Source organism: Phalacrocorax carbo, chromosome 8, assembly GCF_963921805.1.
Source record: "Phalacrocorax carbo chromosome 8, bPhaCar2.1, whole genome shotgun sequence".
Taxonomy (NCBI): Eukaryota; Metazoa; Chordata; class Aves; order Suliformes; family Phalacrocoracidae; genus Phalacrocorax; species Phalacrocorax carbo.
In genome coordinates, this window is record NC_087520.1 from 12549436 (window position 1) to 12571799 (window position 22364).

Sequence of the window (22364 nt, forward strand, 5' to 3'; positions counted from 1 at the left end):
TCTTCTTCTCCCACCCCGATACCAGTCCATGTAGTTTCCAGTCTGCTTTCCCTAAAGCCATCTCCTCCCCTCCACAGCTTTAGTGCAGCCCTAAAGGGATCATCGGCTCCCCCCGGGCTCCCCACCACGCAGCCCAGGCCGCAGCACCGGGTGCCCCAGGCTGAGGACGGGAGCGGGGGGCTGGTACGGGTGCTGCGGTGGCTGATGAGCACCCCGCGCCGTGCCCGGCAGCCCCAGAGCGAGGGGTCTCCCTCGCCCGCCGTCCCCGGCTCCCCCCCCGCACCGGCGGGCTCCGGCCGGAGGGACCCCTCCGAGGCGGCCGGGGAAGCCCTTCCCGGGGGCGGGACGGCCGGGCAGCCCCGCCCCGGCCCGGCCCCCGCTGCCTCTACCCGCCGCGGGGCCGCGCCGCCAGAGAGCGGGTGCTGGTGCGGGGCCGAGCGGAGCCGGGGCTTCGGCGGCTGGAACACGCGTGTGCCTGCGGGTCATGGATGGGCGGGCGGTGCTGATCCACGCGCTGCTGGCGGCAGGTACACGCGTGGGGGTCGTCCTGGGCAACACGGTCCCGGGCATGAGCGTCGCGGCCCCGGCCCAGGTCCGGGTCACAGATCGGGGCAGAAGGAAAACTCGGCCCCCGTTCTGGTCCCGGGTGGAGGGTCCCGGGCACGGGTGGAGGCAGAAGGAGAAATCGGACCCTCTTCCGGTCACGGGTGGAGGGGTCCCTGTCCCGGGCAATGCGGCTCCAGTCCCGGGCACGCGTGGGGGTGGTCCTGGGCAACGCGGACACGGCCCCGGCCCCGGGTGGAGGGTCTGGGTCCCGGGCACAGGTGGGGATAGACAGGAAAACTCGGCTCCTGTCTTGGTCCCGGGTGGAGGGTCCCGGGCACGGGAGACGCGGCCCCGGCCCCAGGCACGGGTGGAGGCAGAAGGAGAAATCGGCCCCTCTCCCGGTCACGGGTGGGGTGTCCCGGTCCCGGGCAACGCGGCTCCAGTCCCGGGCACGCGTGGGGTGGTCCTGGGTAACACGGACACGGCCCCGGCCCCGGGTGGAGGGTCTGGGTCCCGGGCACAGGTAGGGATAGACAGGAAAACTCGGCTCCTGTCCTGGTCCCGGGTGGAGGGTCCCGGGCACGGGAGACGCGGCCCCGGCCCCAGGCACGGGTGGAGGCAGAAGGAGAAATCGGCCCCTCTCCCGGTCACGGGTGGGGGGGTCCCGGTCCCAGGCAACGCGGCTCCGGTCCCGGGCACGCGGGGGGGCTGCCGGGCAGGTTCATCCCGCCCCGCCTGATCGTGCCCTCTCCCCGCAGTGTGCTCGGCGGCGGCGGGCGGGCTGGGTCGGGACGAGCTGCACAACGAGGTGCTGCACAAGGGCGGCGGCGCGGCGGCGGTCCCGGCCACGGCGCCGCTGCTCGGCGGCAGCCCCGAGAAGGAGGGCGGCGGAGCGGCCTCGGGGGACGACCTCAGCGAGCTGCCGAGAGGTAGGGGCGGGCGGAGCCGCCGCCGGGGCGCGGGGCCTCTGCGGGGCGGGCTGGGATCAGTTAAACCCGGGGAGCCGTGACGGGGTCGGGCTGGGCTCGGCTCAGCCCCGCGGCGCCCCAGCGGCAGCCCCGGCTCCGCTTCGGAGGGAGCTGCGGGGGAGCCTCCTGTCCCCGGTACCAAGCGCCCGTGGCAGCAGCCCGGAGTGGGGCCAGCCCGTGGGGCACTAGCACGGAGCAACTGGGCTTTGGCAGCTCCTTGCCTTGTGCCAGGAGCTCTCTGTGTCCCTGAAATCCCTGGCACGGGGGTCCCAAGCGTTCCCGGGCTCCCAACTCCTGGGCCAGATGGAAGGCAGAGCCCTTCTGGGGGGCATGGCAGCCCCTGCCCGCAGGTGCTCAGCCCCGGCTGGTGGGCCTGTGCTGCCTCCCAGATGGTGGCCGCAGTGGCATTGAGGGGATTGCTGTGACTCACCCGCCGCCTACACATGGCTGCTCCTCATACCTAGGCAGGGTTAGTCAGCTGGCGGTCCCCGCTATGGGGGCGTTGGGGACACTGTCACTCTGTTAGGCTTGCTGGGCATTCATGCTTGGCTCCTCTCCCCCGACTCTGGACCAGAGAGTGTCCCAGGGACTCTTGTGGGGGTGGGACGGGGGGGCCCATCACAGTCTGAGGAGGGTGACCTGTACCTGTGCCTCGCACATGTGACACGCTGAGATCAGTAACCTGGCATGAGGAGAAGCGCGCTCTGCCCCAAATGGTTCATCCTCCCTTTTTTCTGTGTTTTTCTTTGCTTTCTGCCTGTGGCATCAGACTATGACAAAAAAACCTGCAAAACTGGGCTGACCCCCTCACATCCAAGGGGACATAGTCCCCAGGAAACACTGTTGCCCTCCCTGCTGGGAGGGAGATGTTCCAGCCTGTTCCTCTGTGCATCCCCTTGAGGAGGAGACCCTGTCCTAGAGCAAGCAATCTGGCAGGCACGGGCTGACCCTCGTCCGCTGGACAGACTGACGAGATGGGGCATATTTGGTTACTGAGACTGCAGCCTCTTGGAGCACTTTCTCAATGCTTTGAGATGAGCTGCAGTCAGAAAAATATGCCTTTTGTGTTGAAGGCACCTTTCTCTGTGCCGCAGCCCTCAGTGTGTCTGAGTAGGGGGGAGAATGGCAGCATCCCCTGGCTCACCTGGGCTGGACCAGTTTTTGTACCAGCAAGATATTCCAAATCTTCTCTGGGAGGGAGGGGTGGTGACAGTAGAGGTGGCTTGGGGGGTTCAGCAGCACTGTGTGTCCGCTGGCTGTGGCCAGGAGATAACCCGCAGGGGAGGGGACAGCCTCTGCTGCCAGCCTGGGGCAGAGCTCCGGGCCTCACCCGGATCTGGGGGTTTCTCCAAGCCACAGAGTTTCCTGGAGTATCAGTTTTCTCCAGGCGTAGTGTGAAGGATGTCGAAATAGTGAAATAACTTTGCTAGGTGTGTAACCGGTGTGCCGCAGCACGAGAGGCACTCGCCAGGGAGGAGGAGGAGATGGGCTCGGTTATGTCAGGAAGCGGCTGAGAAGGAATTAGGCAGGTTACAACTTGCCAGGTTAGACTCGGCTGCCCTTTCCTCCCTGAGCAACACAGGCTTTCATTCATGTTTCCCTGGGCTCACTGGAGTTATTAAGCATCATGGTTTGGGGGGAGCTGAAAAGTCCCTCTTGGAGCAGTGAGTGCTCTCTAGCATCTCGGCACCTTGCAAGATCAAGCTGGGGACTGAATTTTTTGGCATCTGCATGTCTAAAAACTATTCCAATAATGTTGCTGGTTTCGGTCCGTGTCCAGGCGAGGAGCTCAGTGCTCCAGTTCCCACCAACCCAGCAGTGAGCTGGCCTTGCACCAAAAGCCACCGGTCTCTGCACTGCAATTAAAACATAGCTTTGTAATTCATGGGAACGCTGTCCTTGCCATCTCTTTGGCTCTGCAAAACCAAAAATTAAGCCAGGCTTGCTCTCTTAATCCTGCTCCTGATGTGCAAGGCATGCTTGTACCCACAGGAAGGAGAGTCCATCAGAGCCATGAATAAGGTCTTACAAAAGACTGCACTCATCAGGGAAATAAAAGCCAGATAAAGGGGCAATTAGCAATTTTCCGTGTTCAGTGGAAACTGGTGCATATAATAGCAACATTTGAGATGCATAAGGCTCTGTTCCCCCCCCAGTTTCTTTCTTTCCTTGAGAATTGTTCTTATGAATTGGAAAGGCCATGATATTTGTGAGAAGCTGGGGAAAAAAAAAATGGAAAAAACCCCCTCTGCTCGGGGGCAGATCGCTGCACAAAAGGCTGCAGGAGTGCCAGGGCTGAACTGGCTGCAGCAGCCTGGGGTTTGCTGCTCTGCTTTCTCTTCAGCTGACACACAGAGGTGATCTGACCACTGTTTTCTCCTTCCCAAATTGTTTTCCAGTTGCTTTCCTGTCAAAGCCTCAAGGCCTAGTTACTCCCAAGAAAAAAGGGAACGGGAATAAAAGAAGAAAAGGCAAAGGCCTGGGGAAGAAGAGAGACCCATGCCTGCGGAAGTACAAGGATTTCTGTATTCACGGCGAATGCAAATACATCCGAGAGCTGGGAGCTCCCTCCTGCATGTGAGTTGTTGGCGTGTGCCTGTGCCAGGGGAGCCTTAGTCATGGTTCCTTCAATTCTCCGGGTTGGGCAGAGGAAGAGCGGAGGAGATATTTTTAGTGCATGTTCCCTGTCTGTGTGGGGACGGCTCTGACTTGGCCTTTTCCTGGTGCTTCTTGAGCAATGTCCGTCCCCCACCAAAATCTGTTGTGGACTTAGACCCAGTATCCCCTGCCGGTGTGGTGAGCTCTGTCTGAGCTGCTGAGCAGAGACTCGTGGCAGTGGGATTTGGAAGGTAGTGAGCAAGGCCTGGGGTCTCACAGCCAAGGTCTTCTTGCAGGTCTGGTTTGTGAGACCCCATCATGACTCTGTAACCCTGCGTCCCCCATTCCTCGCTGCTGCCAGCCTCAGCTGGGAGCTTGGGGGCTCCCGCAGCTGTCAGGATGTACTGGTGCAGACAGGAAGAGCATCTCTAGTGCAGCACCAGGAAGGTGGATTGGAGATAGCGCCTTTGGGGACAGTCTGACAAAGCCATAGTCAAGCTGTCCCTTGGCTCTGATGAAGGACAGGGCTGTGGTACTCCTCCCATCTCCCTTGGGTGCAGGTAGAGAGCAGGGACTAGATGAGCCAAGTGGAGGAGAAAGCGTTTGCTGCTGGGGCACCTGAATCCAGCACTGCTACTATGGGAAATACCCAGGGGTGCACACTTGATCCCTGCTGGTGGGGGCAGGGGTTGAGCTGGCAGATATATAAGAGGCTTTGTTCTTTGCTATCAATCCTTTGAGCCACCCACCCCTGTGCCTGGGGAAGATAATAGCTCCCTGGCTTATGGTGCCCACAAGATCTTGCTCCCTGCAATCCGGAGGGATCAGGCTCCACATAGCTCCCTGAACCGCTTAGTTTCTCTCTGTCTGGAAGCTGTCATGAAGCTGGGCCCTTGCACAGGGGGCTCGGGACTGCCAGCAAGAGGAGGTCTCTGCTGGCTCAGCTTGGGCTGCTGACCCAGCATGATGTGGGGTGCGGCACCCCCTTCCTGGGACTAGGACAGCGAGGTGTCCCCTGCCCAGCATCCTGCTCTTCCCAGATCCCCAGGGGACAGGAAGAACTGGGACACAGGCAAGCAGGAGGGGTCTCCGTGCTGGCTGGGGCTCTCCAGCCTGGTGGTACATCCCTGGGTGACATCTCCCCAGAGCCATGATGGTTTTCAGGAACAGTGGCCAACTGCCCCAGTCCCCTCTGATAATGAGGCCTTGTGTTAGCTGGTGTCATTCAGTTGTGGCTGCTCTTGGTGGCTGCCTGCCCATGTCACAGGGTCATCTGGATAGTTGCTTCCTCAGGCTGATCCCTGGGGTGTGGGGTGGGATGAGGCTGCTGCCAGGCTGGGTCCTGCACCTCTGCCTTGTGCCCAGCCTTGCTGCTATGGCTGGGAGGTGACGTCGGCATGTGGTGGTGTTGTGAGCTGGGTAGGAGGGCTGGGCTGAGACCCCATCTTGGAGATAAGCTTGAGGGTCAGTGTAACTGGATATAGAGAGATATATATATCTGGTTGCATCAGTCAGCTTTGACTCACAGGGAGGGTTGGCAGCCTTGCAGCTCTGCTGGGGAGCGTTATTTCTGTTACGTGAGTAACCTACTGAGTCTTTGGGGAGGTGGCACCTCTCTGGCTGGAAGGGTGTACAGGGACATCCTGCTCTAAGGGGAGCACTCACCTCCAGTCTAGCTGCCTGTCTGCTCCCGTGCATGGGAATTCTCAGTTCCAGAGGTGGTCTGCGTAGCCTGGCTCTGCCTGGGGATGATTAGGAAGAGCACAGACCTTGGTGTCTTCTACTGGGAGAAGTTCAACTGTTCTAGGAGTCTTCACTTGGTACTTGGGGCAAGAGAAACTTAATTTACCAGTACCAGGGAGATGATGGTGACACCAAATCTCCCAGCTCAGGGGAAGGAGACTGGGGGAACATGCAGGGTGATGGCTAAGGCTGAGCAAAGAGGCAGCTCCTTTCCATGGGGGTGTGAGGGACCCAATGACCTTCTGTGCTTAGTCACCATTAACCTTTAAGCCTTTTATTCTCACCCAGATGCCAGCCAGGATATCATGGAGAGAGATGCCACGGCCTCTCGCTGCCTGTGGAGCATCCCCCCAGCGTATACGACCACACCACGGCACTGGCCGTCGTTGCTGTTGTCCTGTCCTCCCTATGTCTCCTCATAATTGCAGCTCTGCTGATGCTCAGGTGAGTGGGATGGGGCTGAGCCATTGGATCTGCGTCCCTGGGAAGACCACATGCATGGGAGGATGGCAGGAGCTTCTCCATGCCCTGAGTATCTCTTTACTTGGTTTCACAGGTGTCACAAAAGGGGTGTCTACGATGTAGAAAACGAAGAGAAAATCAAGCTGGGCATCACTGTGAATCACTGAGGATGCTGGGTGCTGGCCAGGTGAGCCCCTGGCCGGGCATGGGGCTGCGGTGGGGCTGGTAGGCATCCGGGGGCTCTGCTTGTTCAGACTGGCTGGGTCCACTATGAATCCTATGCCAGAGCAAGGCAGAAGCTGAAAGCAGTTTGAACCTGGAGAAGCGGCTTGATGGACTTGGCCTGAGAGCCTGGGCTGCCCTGTGGGGCTCCAGCCCTTTTTCCTCCCCTTCCTGCTCAAGCCCCTATCCCCTGACACCCACAGCCACCACCACCTCCTTTCTAACCTGAAGTCCCTGCTTTGCCCTATTGCTGCATGCTTTGGGGATGTTTGACAGTGGGGAAGCTGCTTCTGTATTTTTTTGTCCCACTTGTTCTGCTCCCTCTCTGACCCTCTGAGTCACTTCCCCTCCTTAGATATTGCTTCTATTTATATGTATATATATATTAAAAAAAAAAAACCCACCCTTCCTTTTTACTCCCACTCTTCTTGTTACTTCAACCAACATAATGCCTTGCATCTGGGCACAGGGGGACTTCGCTGCCAGCCCCATATGGTGTTACTCTGGCTGGGCAGTGGGGTGTGCTCTGCCCCAGGGGTGGCCACGTGGCCACGGCTGGGTGCTAGAAAGCTTGCAGACTTCCTCTGTTCTGGTCCAAACACAAACATCAGATGTGCCCATATGTATTACAGCTACTTCTCTTTTTTTTAAAAAAGAAAAATCTTTGTTCTTTGTGGGGATGAAGTAATGCCTTCAAAGAATTTCTGTAATGTTGGTAATAGTGTTGGGGGTGGGATTTCTAGCTGTTTATAGGAGTTGAATTTTGGGGAAGGTGATGCAGCACAAGGTTTTAATTGCTGTCCTCTCTGCCCTGGGGATTATTGGGGTAGATGTGTCCAGGGGGTAAAAGCGCTGTGGTCCCTGGAAGGGAAGCATGATGGACATAGGGTGGGATGCTTAGCTACCATTCCCCTGGCATCCTCTGGTTAAGCCTTAAAGAGCTGCTGCTGCTGCTGGGGCTTTGGCTGCGAGGGCTCCTCTGCTGGGCTGGTAGGACAGGCACCTTTGCCCACAAGAGTGGTTCTGGTGTGGTGGGGCCGAGCAGCCCAGTGATGTGTTGTGAGCTCTCCTGCTGCTGTCTTGCAGGGGTCGGCACTAATGCACTTCTACCTCCTGGAAGAGGCGAGAGCTGCGGAGACAGCATCATCCCTGGGAGCCCGCAGCATGGCGGGAGCTTGCTGGAGCAGCACGACAGTGCTCACTTCAAGGCTGGTCAGGCAGTGGTGTCACTGCAGGGAGCTTCGTGGCCATGTCCAGGATGGAGGGGGCTCAGGAGAGGCGCTCACCAGCGGGGCGGCTGCACAGAGGCAGGAGGGAGCAGCTGGCCAGCGGCAGAGGGACTCTCCAGCAGCTCTCCGTCCACGGCAGTGCATGCCAAGTAACAAACTGTGAAAGGCGAGGAGACTGGGCTCGGGGCTTTCTTAGGCAAAGGAGGGGTGGGAGGGTAACAGCTATTTAACAAGATATTTTTCATTTTAAATTATATATTTATTTTAGATAAACTGTACATAGTATTTATATTTATTGTAGGTCTGGCCGTGCATCCTTCATGTAGGTCAAGATGACAGGGTCAAACCTCCCTTATTTTTTAAGTGCAATGTAATATTCTAATAAATAACACTTTGTTACAAACACTTGGGTTGTTAATTTAATAACGGAGGTGGAGAGGAGTCAGACCTCTGAAGACTGCATGTAGCATCATGCCCTTGCAAATGGGATATTGCAAACAGTGGCAGAGATCCTGAGTGTGCAGTGGGGGTTGCTGGATTGCTTGTGCCATCCTTGGGGCGCAGCAGAGCAGTGTGGTGCAAAGGCCTGGTAGCAGGATCCATCCTGCAAAAGCTGTCAGCTAGGCCAGCCCCATCTGTGTTCTTGGAGATTTGTGTCTTTGCCAGCTGATGCCCTGGGAGGGATGTGATGTTTGGGTGTCTGCTTATCAAGCAAATCTGCCTCTGGTATGAGTGAAACCACTCTGGCCACTGATCAATGCAAATGGGACTGATTCCTGGTTTTAAGCCAGCATTTGGCTAAAAAAAAACCCCCAAAACCGAGATGGACTCACACCTCCTTTGCAGGGGATCCTAGCGGTTCCTGGCGTGGCTGCAGGCTCCTGGGACTGGTGTCATTCCAGCGAGCATCATTTCAGATGGTGGTTTAGGACTGACTCCTGACTTTGCAGTAAAAATAACCCCCAAACCACTTCTTTCCTCTCCCCTGATCTTCCCCAGGCAGAGCTGAGATCAGGGTGAGGTGCTGGCTCTAGTAGAGAGCCTTGAAGCAGAGAGAGAGGGCTTTCCCCCTGCAGAAAACGTACTTTTGTCCAGCAGATGTCAAACTTAAGTTTTCGAAGGGAGTGCTAAGCTGCTGCTTTCCACTCCTGATCCTACAATGTGCACTAAAGCTGGGCAGTGAGTAGTCTGCAGAGCTTTTTGGCCTAATTCAGCCAAAATTTAGCTCTGGTAAAGTATGAAATAAGCTTTGTGCTTACTGGGGGAGGGGTTGCTTAGGGAGTGAGTGCATAGGTTCATCCCTCTTGTGCTGTCGGTAAATTTTGCAGTAGCAAAACATGGGGCGTGGTAAAAGGGAACGCGAGGTTACTTTGGCTTTCCAGTGCTTCCTAAGATAGAAGGGCTAAAGTACATAACTACAGCAGAAGGGAAGCAGGTGAGTGACAACAGGCACCCTTGTGTGTTATCACCTGGAGAGTAAAAGCTGCAGTGGCCTGAGTCTCAGAGCCGGGGAAACAAGTTACTGGCTCTGCTTTGTGCAAACCTGAACCTTAATGCTGGGGGAGTGCCAGTTTAAGCAGAGACTCCAAACTTTGGCCTTTTTCAATGTCTATTGAGCAAATAATGCCTTCAGCTGCTGTGCAGGAGGCCCTTCTGCTCTGGGTTGCCTGGCTGCATCCCTGCCTTACTGTGCTGCTGCTGCTCCCCTTCCTGGAGCTAGTCCCTGCTCCAGCCCTTCTGCCTTTCATGGTGGGCAGCTCTGTGTGCCTGGGGCTCCACACCAGCCTGGTGGGCACTGGGAATAGCTCTACTGGAAGGCTTCTCTGTAGAACTTCTGCTTAGAACCCAGCTCCCCTCTACCCTCCTCCTTCCTTGCAAGGATGTGTTCTGGTCCACTTTGCTCCTCTGCAGGCCAGTAGTGCAGGCTGGGCTGCTCACAGGTGGTAATTTAACAGGCCAAGAGATGGGAAACATATTTTGGAGATGTAGGGAGTGGGAAGCTGGCTGGACTCATGGGCTGGCTCCATCTGCCCCACTGGGCTGGGGAAGGTTGACAGTCCTACAGATGCTCTCTTCCTGGCTAAGGCAGGGATGAAACCCCTGGGGCAGCTCCCCAGTCCAGCTGCACTTGTGGCCATGAAACAGGAGGTGCCCCAGGGTCTGGCTGGGGCATGTGGGGCTCTGCCCTGCCCAGGCTGCCCACACACTGTGTGTGGGGGAAGCCAGTCTCCTTGCCTAACTGTGCCTGCAGGAATGGGGTGCCAGGAAAGCCCTCTCCACCACCCTGCTATCCCCCCTGGACAAGAGTGGGCAGCTGCAGCAGCCAGCCAAGCTGACCACTGGTGGGGGTCTTGGAGAAGGCAGGCGGTGGCCTCCAGCAGCCCCAGCTCAGCAGCCTGGCCTTTTGCCCTGCTCTGGGCATAGACCCAGGAGAACAAACGTCACCAGCTGCAGCATTTCCTGACTGCCACGGTGTCAAACCCACTTGCTGCCTCTGACACTGACTCCATACTGTGACCTCTAGCCTCTCCTGTTGGATCCCTTTGATGCCTGTGCCTGGCTTATCTATGGGTGGCAAAATGTGTGCCCAGCCACCAAATGCTATCACCTGGTGTGTCCCCCATGGGCAGAGACTATGTGCCTGGATGAGAGCCCTGCAGCTTCTCAGTCTCTTCTCAAGAAAAGGGTCAAAGCTAGGAGACCTCCAAAATCCCAGATGTGGATTTAATAAAAAATTGCAATTTATTGCTTTAGCCAATTTAATAACCAATTCTCCCCTGACTGCCCCAGCACCTTTGGAGCTGTACTTCAACGCCTTTGGCCATCACAGTGTGGCAGAGTTTGGATGGTGGGGGCAGCAGAACACCAGAGCAAGGACAAGGCAGCCAGACACCCTAAAAGCAGCTGAACCACTCCTGCTGCCCTCCTGAAGCAGGTGGCGGCAGCCCTGCATGTGGCTCCATTTTGATGATTTTCCTCCTGACTGGGGTTGGCTTTTCCCAGCCACTAAGTCCAGAGCCTGGGATGGGCTTTGCCACAGGGAGGCATCTCCCATGGGTTTGTTGCCACCACAGAGAGAGCGACACAAATCCCCCCAGGCACCTGCAGAGTTGGGGGCACAGTCACACCAGCATGCAGCTGCCTTCACAGGCAGGGGGTGCAGGCAGCTGGGCTTGTCCCCCAGCTCCAGCTCTGCATTGGATGAGTAGCAATGCCAGGGGGCCAGTGGGTGGGCAGCTGCAGTGACTGGAAAGAGTTGAGGAAGGCACTGAAAAGGGCAGCCACACTCCGGGAGCAGGTGGCAACAAGAGCTGGGAGTCCCTGAAGGTTGGATCCTGCACTCTGTTTTTTAATAGGGGTGTTGCAGCAAGTTCCCCCTGCCTGCCTCTGGCTGCAGAATGGCATGCTGGCCACTTCAGTTTTTGCTACCTTTGCTCAGAAGGCATATAATGGCCTCGTCATGATCTCATCCCTTACCAGAGCCTGTCTGGCCAAGCTCCAAGGAAATCTCTGTGGCTGGAGGGAGTGAAGGTGATTCTTTTGCAGGCAGAGGTGGGCTGCAGGGTGCTGGGGGCAGCAGGTAGCCAAAAGCTGCTGCTGCAGGAGTCACAGCACTGTCGCTGCCTCAACGGGGAGCCTCTCACTACCTGGCTTGGTACCTCTGCCCGGCAAGGACGCCGCGATTTCAACCTCGCAGCAGCGTTTTTCTGGATCTGAAATGTCTGGCACCCCCAGCCCCAGCACCTCCACGCGTCTGGAGAATGAGGCTGCATTTGGCCCCCGGGTGCTGTTTTTAGCACTCGTTACTGCTTTTTGGTCTGTCGCAGGTGCTCCCCCTCCAGGGACTCTGGGACCCTCTCCTGGGGCCAGGGCTCCCTGTGTCAGCACTGGCGGGTGGCACGGAGATAGCGGGGGTGGCTGCCGGCCTCCCAGGCCCTGGCAGAGCTCCGCCAGCTCGGGCAGGGGTGGCCAGCGTGTGCCAGCCATGGGGCGGAGTGGGAGGCACGGCGGGGCGAGCACGTTCCCCCACGGGCGCGTACCGCCGGGCCCACGGAGGCACCTCAGGGCTGCCCAGGGGACTGAGCTGCTCTCGGGTCCGCTGGGCTCCCCCCGGCTTCGCCATCGGCACGTCCCCCTCACAGAGCCCACGTCTCACCCACCCTCCCCTAGCGCGACCCCCGAAGTGGCCGAGGCAGGAACACACACGCGGGACCGACCTGACGGGGAGGCCTCGTCCCCCGCGTCCCAACATCCCAGCCAGGTGTCCCCGCTCCCCGTAAGGGTTCCCCACTGCCCACCCCGGCACCCCCACTCCCGTGAGGGGACCTTACAGTATCCCCCACTCCCGCGAAGATCCCCCTCGCCCACGGCACGGCACCTCCCGCCCCCCGCGCATGCGCAGCACGACGCGCCCCCCCCGCGCAGGCGCTCTGCGGAGACAAGATGGCGGCGCCCGTGGACTTGGAGCTGAAGAAGGTATTGGTTTTTTGGCGGTGGTGGGCAGCGTTTTCTTCCCGTGTCTCGGGCAGTGGCTGCCCGGTCCCCTCCTCCCCTGCAGCCCGGGGCTGGTTCGGCCCCCGCGGCCCTGCCTCAGCATCGCGGGGTCGGTGGGCCGCGGCCTGTCAGGGCCTCCCCTCATTGCCGTTGCTCTCCCCCACAGGCCTTCACGGAGCTGCAGGCTAAGGTGATAGACACGCAGCAGAAGGTGAAGCTGGCCGACATCCAAATCGAGCAGCTAAGCAAGACGAAGAAGCATGCCCACCTCACTGACACGGAGGTCATGATGCTAGTGGATGAGACCCGCATGTACGAGGGTGTGGGGAGAATGTGAGTACCTGCCCGGCCTGTGGCAGATGGTGGGGGCTTCCGCGCTGTGCGGAGAGTGGCTAGCTGGCTCCCTGCTTGGGCATACCGGGCTGACATAGCGGAGTTGGGGTAGTGATTGTGGCTCTTTGCACAGGGAGACCCCCCAGCCTTTGTGTGGAAGAGGTCTCTAGGCTGCTACCCTGGGCAGGAGGCTCTTTGCCTTACAAAGAACATGCTAACTTTCTCTCAGCATATTGATTTGTTGAATTTTTCTCATTGTCTTTCATTTTTGATTCCAGCAATCTGCCTGGGAATGCAGCAAGACTTACTGTTTTTTATATCTTGGGGTTAACTACTGGTTGCCTTCGAGAAGGACTGTTATAAGTGTTATTGGGTTTGTGTGATTTTGCTTGTTGGCTCTGCTCCTGGCCATGATGCTCTTGTCTGGCAGCTCTGAAAAATTTGTAATGTGGACTAGCAGAGCAGCATTCTAATGACAAACAGCATCTGTGAGAAAGCTCTCACAAATCTGTCCAGCTTCAGGCATTTCCAATATAGTTTACATCAGGCTCCTTGAAAAACTACTGTGCACAGTTCACATGCTCTGGGCTTTGCTTGCACAAATGTTCTACAGAAATGCCTTTTGCAGTATCATGCCAGGGAATGGATCTAATGGGTGTTACCCAGATTTTTTTTAAACCCTTGGAAGTGAGCATAAAGCTCACATGGGTAGTCCCAGTGTACTCATAAAGATGTGCTTCTATGTGTTGGATGGCTGTCAAAAGAAACCAGAAATAACGGTTTGATTAACTTCCACAGCGCACTTCTGTTTGACTTCAGTGGCCTCTGATAGAAGACCATACAAAGTGGTTTCAAATCTGAAACGTGCTTACTTGATAAATATAACACTAGATTTCTGTGTTTCTGATTTGAGAGTACTATGATTTGTCTCTTGTGTCTCTTGTGAGTTGGGTAACAGTGATGGCTTTGCTCAGCTTGGGCTGTGGTTTTGCAAAACACTGATTCTGCTCTTCCTGCTGCCAAGATGGGTGATTGTATCGGCTTCTTTCCCACTGTGTTTACCCCACTTCTTCATGTCCAAGTGGATGATCACAGGGCCAAGTGGTGAGCCAGGACAGGCTACAAGTGCCCTGATCCATCAGACCATGCAGTCTTCAGATTGAGTTGTAGGGAGGTGGCAGGACTGGGAAGCCAGGAATGGTGTATAGCTTGCACTTCGCTGTGAGTTTTCAGATGAAGTTGTACTCAGGCTAACGGAAGTGTTCAGCATGACAGTGTCCCCTTCTTGGCTCCCAGTAAATAAACTTTTCCATGTAGGTGAATTAAATGTTGGGTTTGTGTAGGGATGCTAGTGACTCATACCTTAAAAGGAGACAGATTTTGGTCCCTTACAAGAGGCAACTGATTTGGCCTGGGCAGGCTGCAGGTGTAGCAAACATTTGTGATTGTAGTACTCATGAGGTGAGTCAGGGTTTTTCCTGTTTGGTTTTGTCACAAAACAGACAGATGAAGATAATTCTGGAGTCAACAATTTTTTTAAAGCTTTTTTAAAACCCAAAAGTACAGAATACTTCTCCTATATGGAGAATTCCCTCAAGATAATTTAGAAATGTGAGTGTATTCTTCTTTGTCATAAAGTAATCCTACTTTTGAATCAGATGTGAGTAGCAGATGGTGTTTCAGCACTGGCTGAAATGGATTGTCCTGCTTTCTCCTTCTGCCTCCCACTTTGAGTAAGAGATGCTTACCTTCTTTGTGTCCTAAAGCATTTATGCTTTCTCTGTGTGCAGCAGCTGTGGAAGTGACAGTCTTCTGGGGAGTCGTCTTTTGCTGACCTTTCAGTGACCAGATAGGGTGGCTTAGGCATGGCGGGCAGCTCTCACTCCCTGGGGATGGCAGAGGTGCCATCAGAAAAATATTTGCATTATGATAGTATTCAAAAGCTGAACTCTTCACAGGCTTTGTTGTACTAGTTGCTACGCAAATATAGATTAAGAGAGTCCTCTTCTTCTGAATACTACTCATTCACTATTTATTTATTTATTTATTTATGTAGGTATTTATTTATTTATTTATTTTTCTGCCTTAGCTTGATACGGTCTTTGTGAGCTCTTCTTGTTCTGGCTGTGGGGCCGAATCTGGGCTTTTAGCAAAGCAGGCTAAAGCAGCCCTTGAGCAGGAGTTAAATTCCAAGGGCAGCCTGATATCTTGTGTTCCACTGGAGACCAAAGGAGATAGTCATTATGGTTATTCTGGACATAAGCCATGTTCTGTGAAGTGGAATTGCAGATTTTTTAATTTGTTGGCTTCATTGGCTTGCACAGATGTGGGAGTCAGCCACCAAGGAGATGCTTACGTTGTCTCAATTTCTTTTGCATAGTCTAGCATGCAAATTATTAGAGCTCTAGTGGTTTCATTTATCCACAAAGGGTGGAGGTCTGCATCAGCGTTAACTCTGATTATCAGTGCTCTTCTGACAGCTTGTTTGAATGCCTGAATTCTTTGAAAGAAGATTTGTGCTTCTATTCCTGTGCTCAACGTTCCCCCCCTCCCTTTTTTTTCCTTCTTTAACCCATTTAAGCTGCTGTTTAGAATCTGGCTTCTGATAGAGTTTCTCTGTTTTTTTCTCCAGCTTTAGTGGTTTGGGGTGTGTGCATGGGGCTAGTATGTACACTTCTGTAGGGTAAGATACTCTGGGTCTTCGTGGAATGTGAAGGCTTGAGGAACTGTGGTGACGTGCTTCATCCTGGGAGGAAGTTTGCCTAGTTCACTACTCACTTCTGCACTACTTGGAAAGCAGTTCTGTGGTTTTCGTTCTCTGAACCCCTATCTTGAGCCTTCCTCCTTTCTGAAAGGCTTTCCCTGCACCACTCGTGAATGTGAAAGTCCATTTGTTGTTCCTCAACTTGTTCTCTCTCTCCTTTTTTTTTTTCTTTCCCTGTAGCGTGTATAACATGCAGAGGCCTTACTGGCCTCCACATTTGGGGTCAATTTACTTTTTCTATAGCTATTTTTGGTTTGACATAAGAAATGTCAGTGCCACATAGTATGATATGATGAATTGCTGTGTACTGTACATATCCATGAGGCTGGGATATCATCTGAGTGGTGGCATCTTGCCAAAAACATTTCAGTTCTGTTACTTCATACTCTTCTGAAAGGCCTGTTACGTAGCCTGAGACAACTACCACTATGCTGGACTTCTGCTTAAGCTATTTGTGAACTGATATCACCATATTGCTTTGAGAACTATGCTGAAAGTTTAAGCTTCAGAATTCTGTCTGAATATTTCAGACCTTTCCCTTTACATTCTTGTAACCCATAACCTGGACGACATCCTTATTTACAGAAGAAAAATGTCCAGCACTTGTGCTAGGCACAGTACAGAGAGCACTGCAGTTTTTCATGTCATGCCATGCCAAAATAGATAGTTGGCTTTGGTTTGATATTGCTTTATCATCAGTTTACTTCTACAACAAATGGGAGAATGCTTACAAAAATAAAATATAAGAAAGTAAAAATCAAGCAGAGACTGTAGCACAACTTTGTTTGAGGTTTTCTGTAAGTATAGTGTATTGTTACAGATGTCCCTGTAAAATGACTTTGTGCAGTATAGTATTTTGTGGAGACAGCTGTAATAATATGATTTTGACTCTTTTTTTTTCTTTCTTTCTTTTTCAAACAGTTCAGATTTTTTGTGGCTGAGCCATACACAAGTGAAACCAGAGAGAGGATTAAATGTTCTTGATCATTCCTGGGATTTAAATGATTTCCTGCTTTTACTGTGATTCTTAGTTTTGTTTGAAAATGAGACATCATAAATCACTGTAAGCACTTTCGTGATCCCCTGAAGACAGCAATTGCTACTGCACATCGCTCCGTACAGCTGCAGTAGCGGCATTTTTACTTTTTGTGTGTGTATGAGATTGGTGTTTGATTCTGCCAGCACAGATCATTGCAGAATATGGTAGCTGTACTGTGCTTCCCACTTACATTTCAAAAAATCTCACAAAGAACTGAAGGACATGCAAGGCTTTATCATTATGGTTCTGTTGCTAACTATAGTGAGCGGCTTCTCTATCGCCCATCTCCTTGAGTAAGGCTTTGTGCAGAGTTCAGCACTGAAGCCCAGCTGCTGAGAGGCTGACAGGTGCTGCAATACTTGAATCCCAGAGACAAGCATGTTGCTATCAGCCTTTGCTCAATATGTAGTTCATAAACTTGAAGCTCCTCTATCTAGCCATTTAAAAAGGTAAGATTATTTTCCACAATATCCGGTGTGTCTAGTAAGTACAATCAGGCACTGAACTGCAAAGAAAACAAAATTTGTGTCCAGCTGCTTGCTAGTTGACCACTGTTTATGCTGTACGTTGAACAAGACAGGGTGTTGGGAGATGGTGCGTGAGGAGTCAAAGGCTATGTGGTGTGACACATGTGCATAAGCCATAAAGTTTTCCATCACCCGGTTGGTTATCATTTCAGGTTTTCCTCTATTTTTGAACTACTCATTTTTGTTGCAGCCTGAACAATGTTCTTCACAGTGTTATGTGAGTGGGCCTGTAAAAGTTTGCAAGATCTTCTTAGAGAGCTGTCACAGAAAGCAAAATGCAGGGATAATGCAGTAGTAGTCTGTACAGGTGCCTTTGCCTTGAGCAGTGAAGTAAAGGGCAGCAGTTGGTTGTCATTCTCTTCCTGGCTGATCAGGAGTGTGAGAGGAGCACAGTTGGTCAGTGGGCTTCATGGTTAACTGCTGGTAAATAGTGGGATACTGGGAGTCTGGACTCCTGGATTCTATTCCAAATCAGAAAGGGAGCTTGGTCTCTTGGGCATAGGCTCCTTTTTCAACTTGACGTCTTCTGATTTCTCAAGCACACTCCCCCTGTCCTTCCCCCACTAAGTTCTTGACCTTATTCCTGCTGCCCTGGGCTGCTCATTTTTAATCTCCTGGATATCTTGGTCCAGTTATAGCTCTCCTGCCCTGCTGCTCTACATAATTTGTCCATGGAATACTGACACTTCAGAGAAGAAAAGATTTCCATGGCTTGCAGGCAAGATATATATCTGCCTAGTTCTAGGAAACAGCTGCATTTCTTTAAAAAATCAGCTTTAGTCAGAGAGCTGGTATAGAGTGGATGCATCTGATAAGTCAGTTTTTGCCAAATGTATTAGCAGCAGAAAAAGGGTCTTAAAATAAAAATAATAGCTAATTTTAAAAAAATAGGTGTTTTGCTTAACCCTACTTCAGATAAATCTGTTGGTTATAGTCCCCCCACCTACTCCATGCACATTGTCATAGAAGATTAGCGGCATAGCTTTTACTTGATGCTTGTCTCCCTTGCCTGGAGACGTTTAACTCTTTAGGAGCATCTTTCTGTTAGGACTAGGAGTGTGACATTCAGACAAATATGTTCCATTTGTCTTTTCTTTATCCCTAACTTTTTCCTTGCCTGTTATCTAGACAGAGGAAGGAGCTACTTCAGTAAATGTAAAGGAGATGAAATCTAAACTGAGAAGATAAGGGTCAAGGAGACAAACTACTCATGCAAACTGTTGTCATTGCTAAAGGAGTTAGTTTGATCTGCTGTGATCCAGAGGAAAGTGCTGTCATATAAATGTCAGAGCCTTCAATTAGTCTTGCACTTGCAGGACAGCAGTTTGGAGGTCAGACTGTTGTGGGGAGTGAGGGCTGCAGTAAGGCACCTTCATTTTGTACTTACCTCCAGAAAGAAGAAATCTGGGGTTTCTTGCAAATGCAACCCATCTGTTGCTTCAGTGGTACGGAGTTCTTGGATACTTGCTAGACAAGTATTAAAAGTTTTGGGGAGCTTGAACTGCTCCTGCTTTTGTGGCTTGCTGTGCCAAATGTCTTTGCAAAAAAATTATGGAACATGACTGTCTTACTTCTCAAGTTCTCCAAGCACTTAAAATGTCCCTCTGATATTCTGAAATGGCAAGGAGCTTCCATTTATTTTAATATTTAGTGGATTTAAGGTACTGTATTTTGAGTCTTTTCCCCCATTTCCTAAAGGAAGTACTGGAATTAAGGGTTGCAGTCCCTGGGGAAATACTGAGTGCTAGAGCATTTCTTTCAGAATATAGAGGCTGTTTCTCTGGTTTAGAGCAGGCACTTAAATTGGGCTTTCCCGTGGCAGAGGAGAATGGCCAAATCACTGGACCAAAGAAATACTGGGAGAGACCCTGTCATATCCCTGTCTTGTTTGGGGATGCCCTTCCAGGTGTTGTGTCAATGGACATCTAGTCGTGGGGCAGGGTGTGACAAGGCACCCAACACTCCAGGCCCACAGCTGTTGAGTGAAGATGCCCAGAGTCAGTCTCTGGTCTGATATGTGCATGTCAACATAATATATAAATTTTATGTGGAACAGCCTTAATACAAATGAGAAGTCTGTAGGCCTGAATAACCCCTGACCTAGTTGCCTGTTCAAAGCCTGAAAGAAGGAGGGTTTTATTCACAGTCCCTACATTAGAACACTGAAGTAAAATATGAGGAAACCAGTGCTGTGGGTTGAGATCGCTATTTTACACAAGTTTAATACAGAGATGCAAGAGCTAAAGTGCTGAACTCGGGAATGCTACAACTGCTGTCTTGAATTTTTATTTTTCTTTCTCCAAAACTATTTGCTGAATTAATAGAATATTTCAGCCAGTTAAAAAAAAAAAACCAACTTTCTGAGAAGAAATGATTTTCCAAAACAACATCCAGCCTTTTCAGTCCACAAATGCTGATTCTAAAAAGTTTGTTCTTACTGATTAGGAAACAGTGTGATTGTTTTAGTGCTAGCTAATTTAACTCTAGCATCCAGAAATATCTCTGTATTAGTGTTACGCTTGAATTCTTTTACCTCAGTTATCTTTACATCCACTTCTGTGATGTTTGCTGTATTGCTTTCTTTGATGCTTTGTTGTAGCAGGATTTGCCATGTGCAGAAGCCAAGGCTGTGCTATTTAATAACCATAGGCTGACAGTTGGGTCTTTCTCCTCACACAGCATTTCAAAGGTTTCTTCCTGGGCAAGGCACAAAGCAGGTTTTTTTTCTTGCAACTATGGATGGGTTTGCTTTTCAAGAGAGATGTACCCGGATTTTGCTAGCTTTCATGTATAGGTTCTTAGTGAAGGGCTGTTGCTGAGCAGGGTAAACCTAAGTTTGCCTGCCAGAGCGGAGCAGTATCTCCATGTCACTTCATTAACTACTGAAAATTTTACCTTTCTGATCACAGAAGGCTTACCAATAGAAAAAAAAAACTTTTTAAAAAGAGAAATTTCTTTAGGATTGTTTGACCAGGCTGTTCACACCAGCATTTGTTTGTTTGTGTTTTCTTAGATGTTTGTTCATTTGATATTGTGGTTGGTTTATTGTTTGTTTGGTTTTTCTTAACTTCTTCCTTAGGAATTTGTGGGGAATTCTTAAAAATACAGGAGACGTTAGAAATGGATCTTCATATTATCAGAAGAACTGTTTCTGTTTCTGCTGCTTGTAACTTTCAAATATGATACAACCTAGACTGTAAAAAATCTGTTTGAAGTGTATCTGCTAGTAGGCATGCTGTAGTCATTTGAGTTTCCTTTGCTTAAACAAGCTACAGGTGATCATTGCTACATACTAAAAAATTACATTACAGCAAAATTAGAATATAAAACCACTAAACCAGGGATATAGGGATGAAAAAGTACTCATGGAGATTTCACCTCCATGAACTGCAGTCATGTTTGCACTGTTTTACCCCCATGGTTTGAATCTTAAATGTTGTTAATTCCTGTATGATAGAGAAGAGGCTTTTTTTTTTTTAAATTCCATTTATGTTGATTGAGCCTTCAAAAAGAATTGATGATGTTCTTTAAAAGCAGACCACAGTACTATTTTATTATTTGGGGTTGTGCTATATTTAATACACATGTAGAGGTATATTCCTGCTTTCTTTTTTTAAAGAACCAAGCATGAACAATGGTATAAATCTACCATCTAGTTAAGTGTCTGGCAATGCAGAAACTGCTGTTTGCAGGCTGTGTTACTATCTTGGCTTGAGGTAACATAATATGTTGTAGCTACTGACAGATCAAAAAAAAAAAAAAAGTGAAAACTCAATGTAAACATGGCCTGAAGTGCAGAACCAAACCCCTTTGCCCCTCAGTAGGGCAGGATGGATGTGTTGGGCCAGTCCGTGGAGAGATTTGAAGAAGCAAACAGCGTGTAATTTTTTGTTCTCTTCCTTTAGCTCCTTAAAGTAAATAGGTTTATGGCTTACAAATGTTCATCTGAGTAAAAGTTACCCTTGTTGTGGCCTATATAAGACTCGGTTTGGACTGCCTCCAGTGCTGCTAATCCTGGTCCCTCTGCGTGCTCCTGTGCTGTCAGGCTGAGTTTGCACAGGTTCTGCTGCCCACCAGAGATGCTGCCAGCGTGCTTCAGCCCATGCCTCCTTCCCAAACAGCTCCTGGTGCATATCCACCTCTCTGAGTGCAGTAGTAAAATGACATGTGAACTATAAACTGCTGCTCCTGGAATGTATTCATATATAATCCTCCTAATATAAGCTGCAGGATTTGTTTTGCTTTAAGGTATGTGCTGCTTTTGTGGGGGTGGGGGGTGGGGGAATAGTTGGGTTTAGCTATATTGAGAACAACCCAATGAGACGACTGACCACTAAAATAAAAGCAAACATAGGAAAAGTTTCAGCTCATCTGTTCCCACTCCATCTGTTTCTGCACAAGCTCTAGTTAAGGCATATGATCTGTTGAATGGGAAATTAAAAATCAGACTGAAAAATGTGAAACCCTTAGACATGAAGGGTGGCAGCACAAACTATAATTAGTCATGATTTTACTTTTTTTTTAATATTGATTCCTTGTCTTGTTTGGAACTGGGTAATTCAGCTAGGATGACTAAAACTGGAATTTGCTGGGGTATAACAGTGCCTGTTATGAACTGCATAGGGAATCATTTACAGAAGCATAGGCAGACCCTAGGAGAGTGGAAGGCGGCTACTGGGTGTTTGTAACTGCACAGCCGGCTCCTGTTCAATCAAGCTAGATTGTTAGGGATCAGCTTGTTGGAAGCCTCTCTTCCATTGGCTTTGAACACTACTTAAAATGCAGTAATCCCCTACTGAGTATGCTCAACGCTTGAACAGCAGTGCAAGTTCAGAATTAAAAAGCATCTTTAAATAGATAAGGGCATGACTGGGCTTAGCCCAACTTTTCTCATGGAGTAGTCTAATGAAAATGCTTGGTTTCAAGGAGCAGTATATTCCATGTAAATGATTGTGCTGTGTTATAGCACAGCATGTTAGTTGTTTTTTTTTTAGAAATACAATACACATGTTAAAATAATGTTATGTCTTTGTACAAAGTTGTTAGTTAAGGTACTGAAAAGAAAACTACGTTTTTGTAGAGAGTTTCCCAAACACAGTGGGAACCGTAAAACCAAACTTATAATGACCCTTTGTGTGAGCTGGGAGCCAGGCTGAATGGACTTCTAGATGTGTCGTTCATCATGATTCTGGCCAAATAGCACTGTAGTGTTACTACCTGTAAAATTATCTGTCTCTGAAATTGGGCAGAGGGATATATATCAATATCAGGCAGGGGAAAAGCTAAGGCTTCCCCCAGTACACTGCACAGGTTCTTGCAGTGATCTATGTGGACCCAAGTGGGAAGAATTGCTTTGCAGACTGGCAGGAGGGAGCCCCATGGCCTGCTGTGTGGCTCCTTCTCTCCTGGTTTTAAAACTTTAATACAAACAGCCTCTTG

General features: G+C 50.9%; 2 protein-coding genes across 4 annotated transcripts in view; both read left to right on the forward strand.

Annotated features, from left to right (window-relative positions):
* The first annotated feature begins 405 nt into the window (after positions 1–405).
* Positions 406–8173, forward strand: HBEGF (heparin binding EGF like growth factor). The gene is made up of 6 exons (XM_064458751.1): positions 406–527; positions 1305–1475; positions 3914–4091; positions 6144–6299; positions 6412–6504; positions 7626–8173. The coding sequence occupies exons 1-5, from the start codon at positions 485–487 to the stop codon at positions 6482–6484; spliced, it is 621 nt and encodes a 206-aa protein (XP_064314821.1). The 5' UTR covers positions 406–484; the 3' UTR covers positions 6485–6504; positions 7626–8173.
* Positions 8174–12132: 3959 nt separating this feature from the next.
* PFDN1 (prefoldin subunit 1) overlaps positions 12133–22364 on the forward strand; it is a 31560-nt gene continuing 21328 nt past the window's right edge. For 2 of the 3 annotated variants that reach the window (XM_064458755.1, XM_064458754.1), the window contains exons 1-2: positions 12133–12244; positions 12429–12595. In XM_064458755.1, coding sequence (XP_064314825.1) covers positions 12212–12244; positions 12429–12595 — 200 coding nt within the window. In that variant the 5' untranslated portion in view covers positions 12133–12211. The remainder of the gene's footprint in view (positions 12245–12428; positions 12596–22364) is intronic. The other variant, XM_064458756.1, reaches the window with a different exon arrangement.

Excerpts from the sequence above, each read along its gene's own strand:
- HBEGF (XM_064458751.1), top strand. The coding sequence starts at position 485 with ATGGATGGGCGGGCGGTGCTGATCCACGCGCTGCTGGCGGCAG. Across the intron at positions 1,476-3,913 it reads CCTCAGCGAGCTGCCGAGAG|TTGCTTTCCTGTCAAAGCCT; the intron begins GTAGGGGCGGGC and ends ATTGTTTTCCAG. Across the intron at positions 6,300-6,411 it reads GCAGCTCTGCTGATGCTCAG|GTGTCACAAAAGGGGTGTCT; the intron begins GTGAGTGGGATG and ends TTGGTTTCACAG.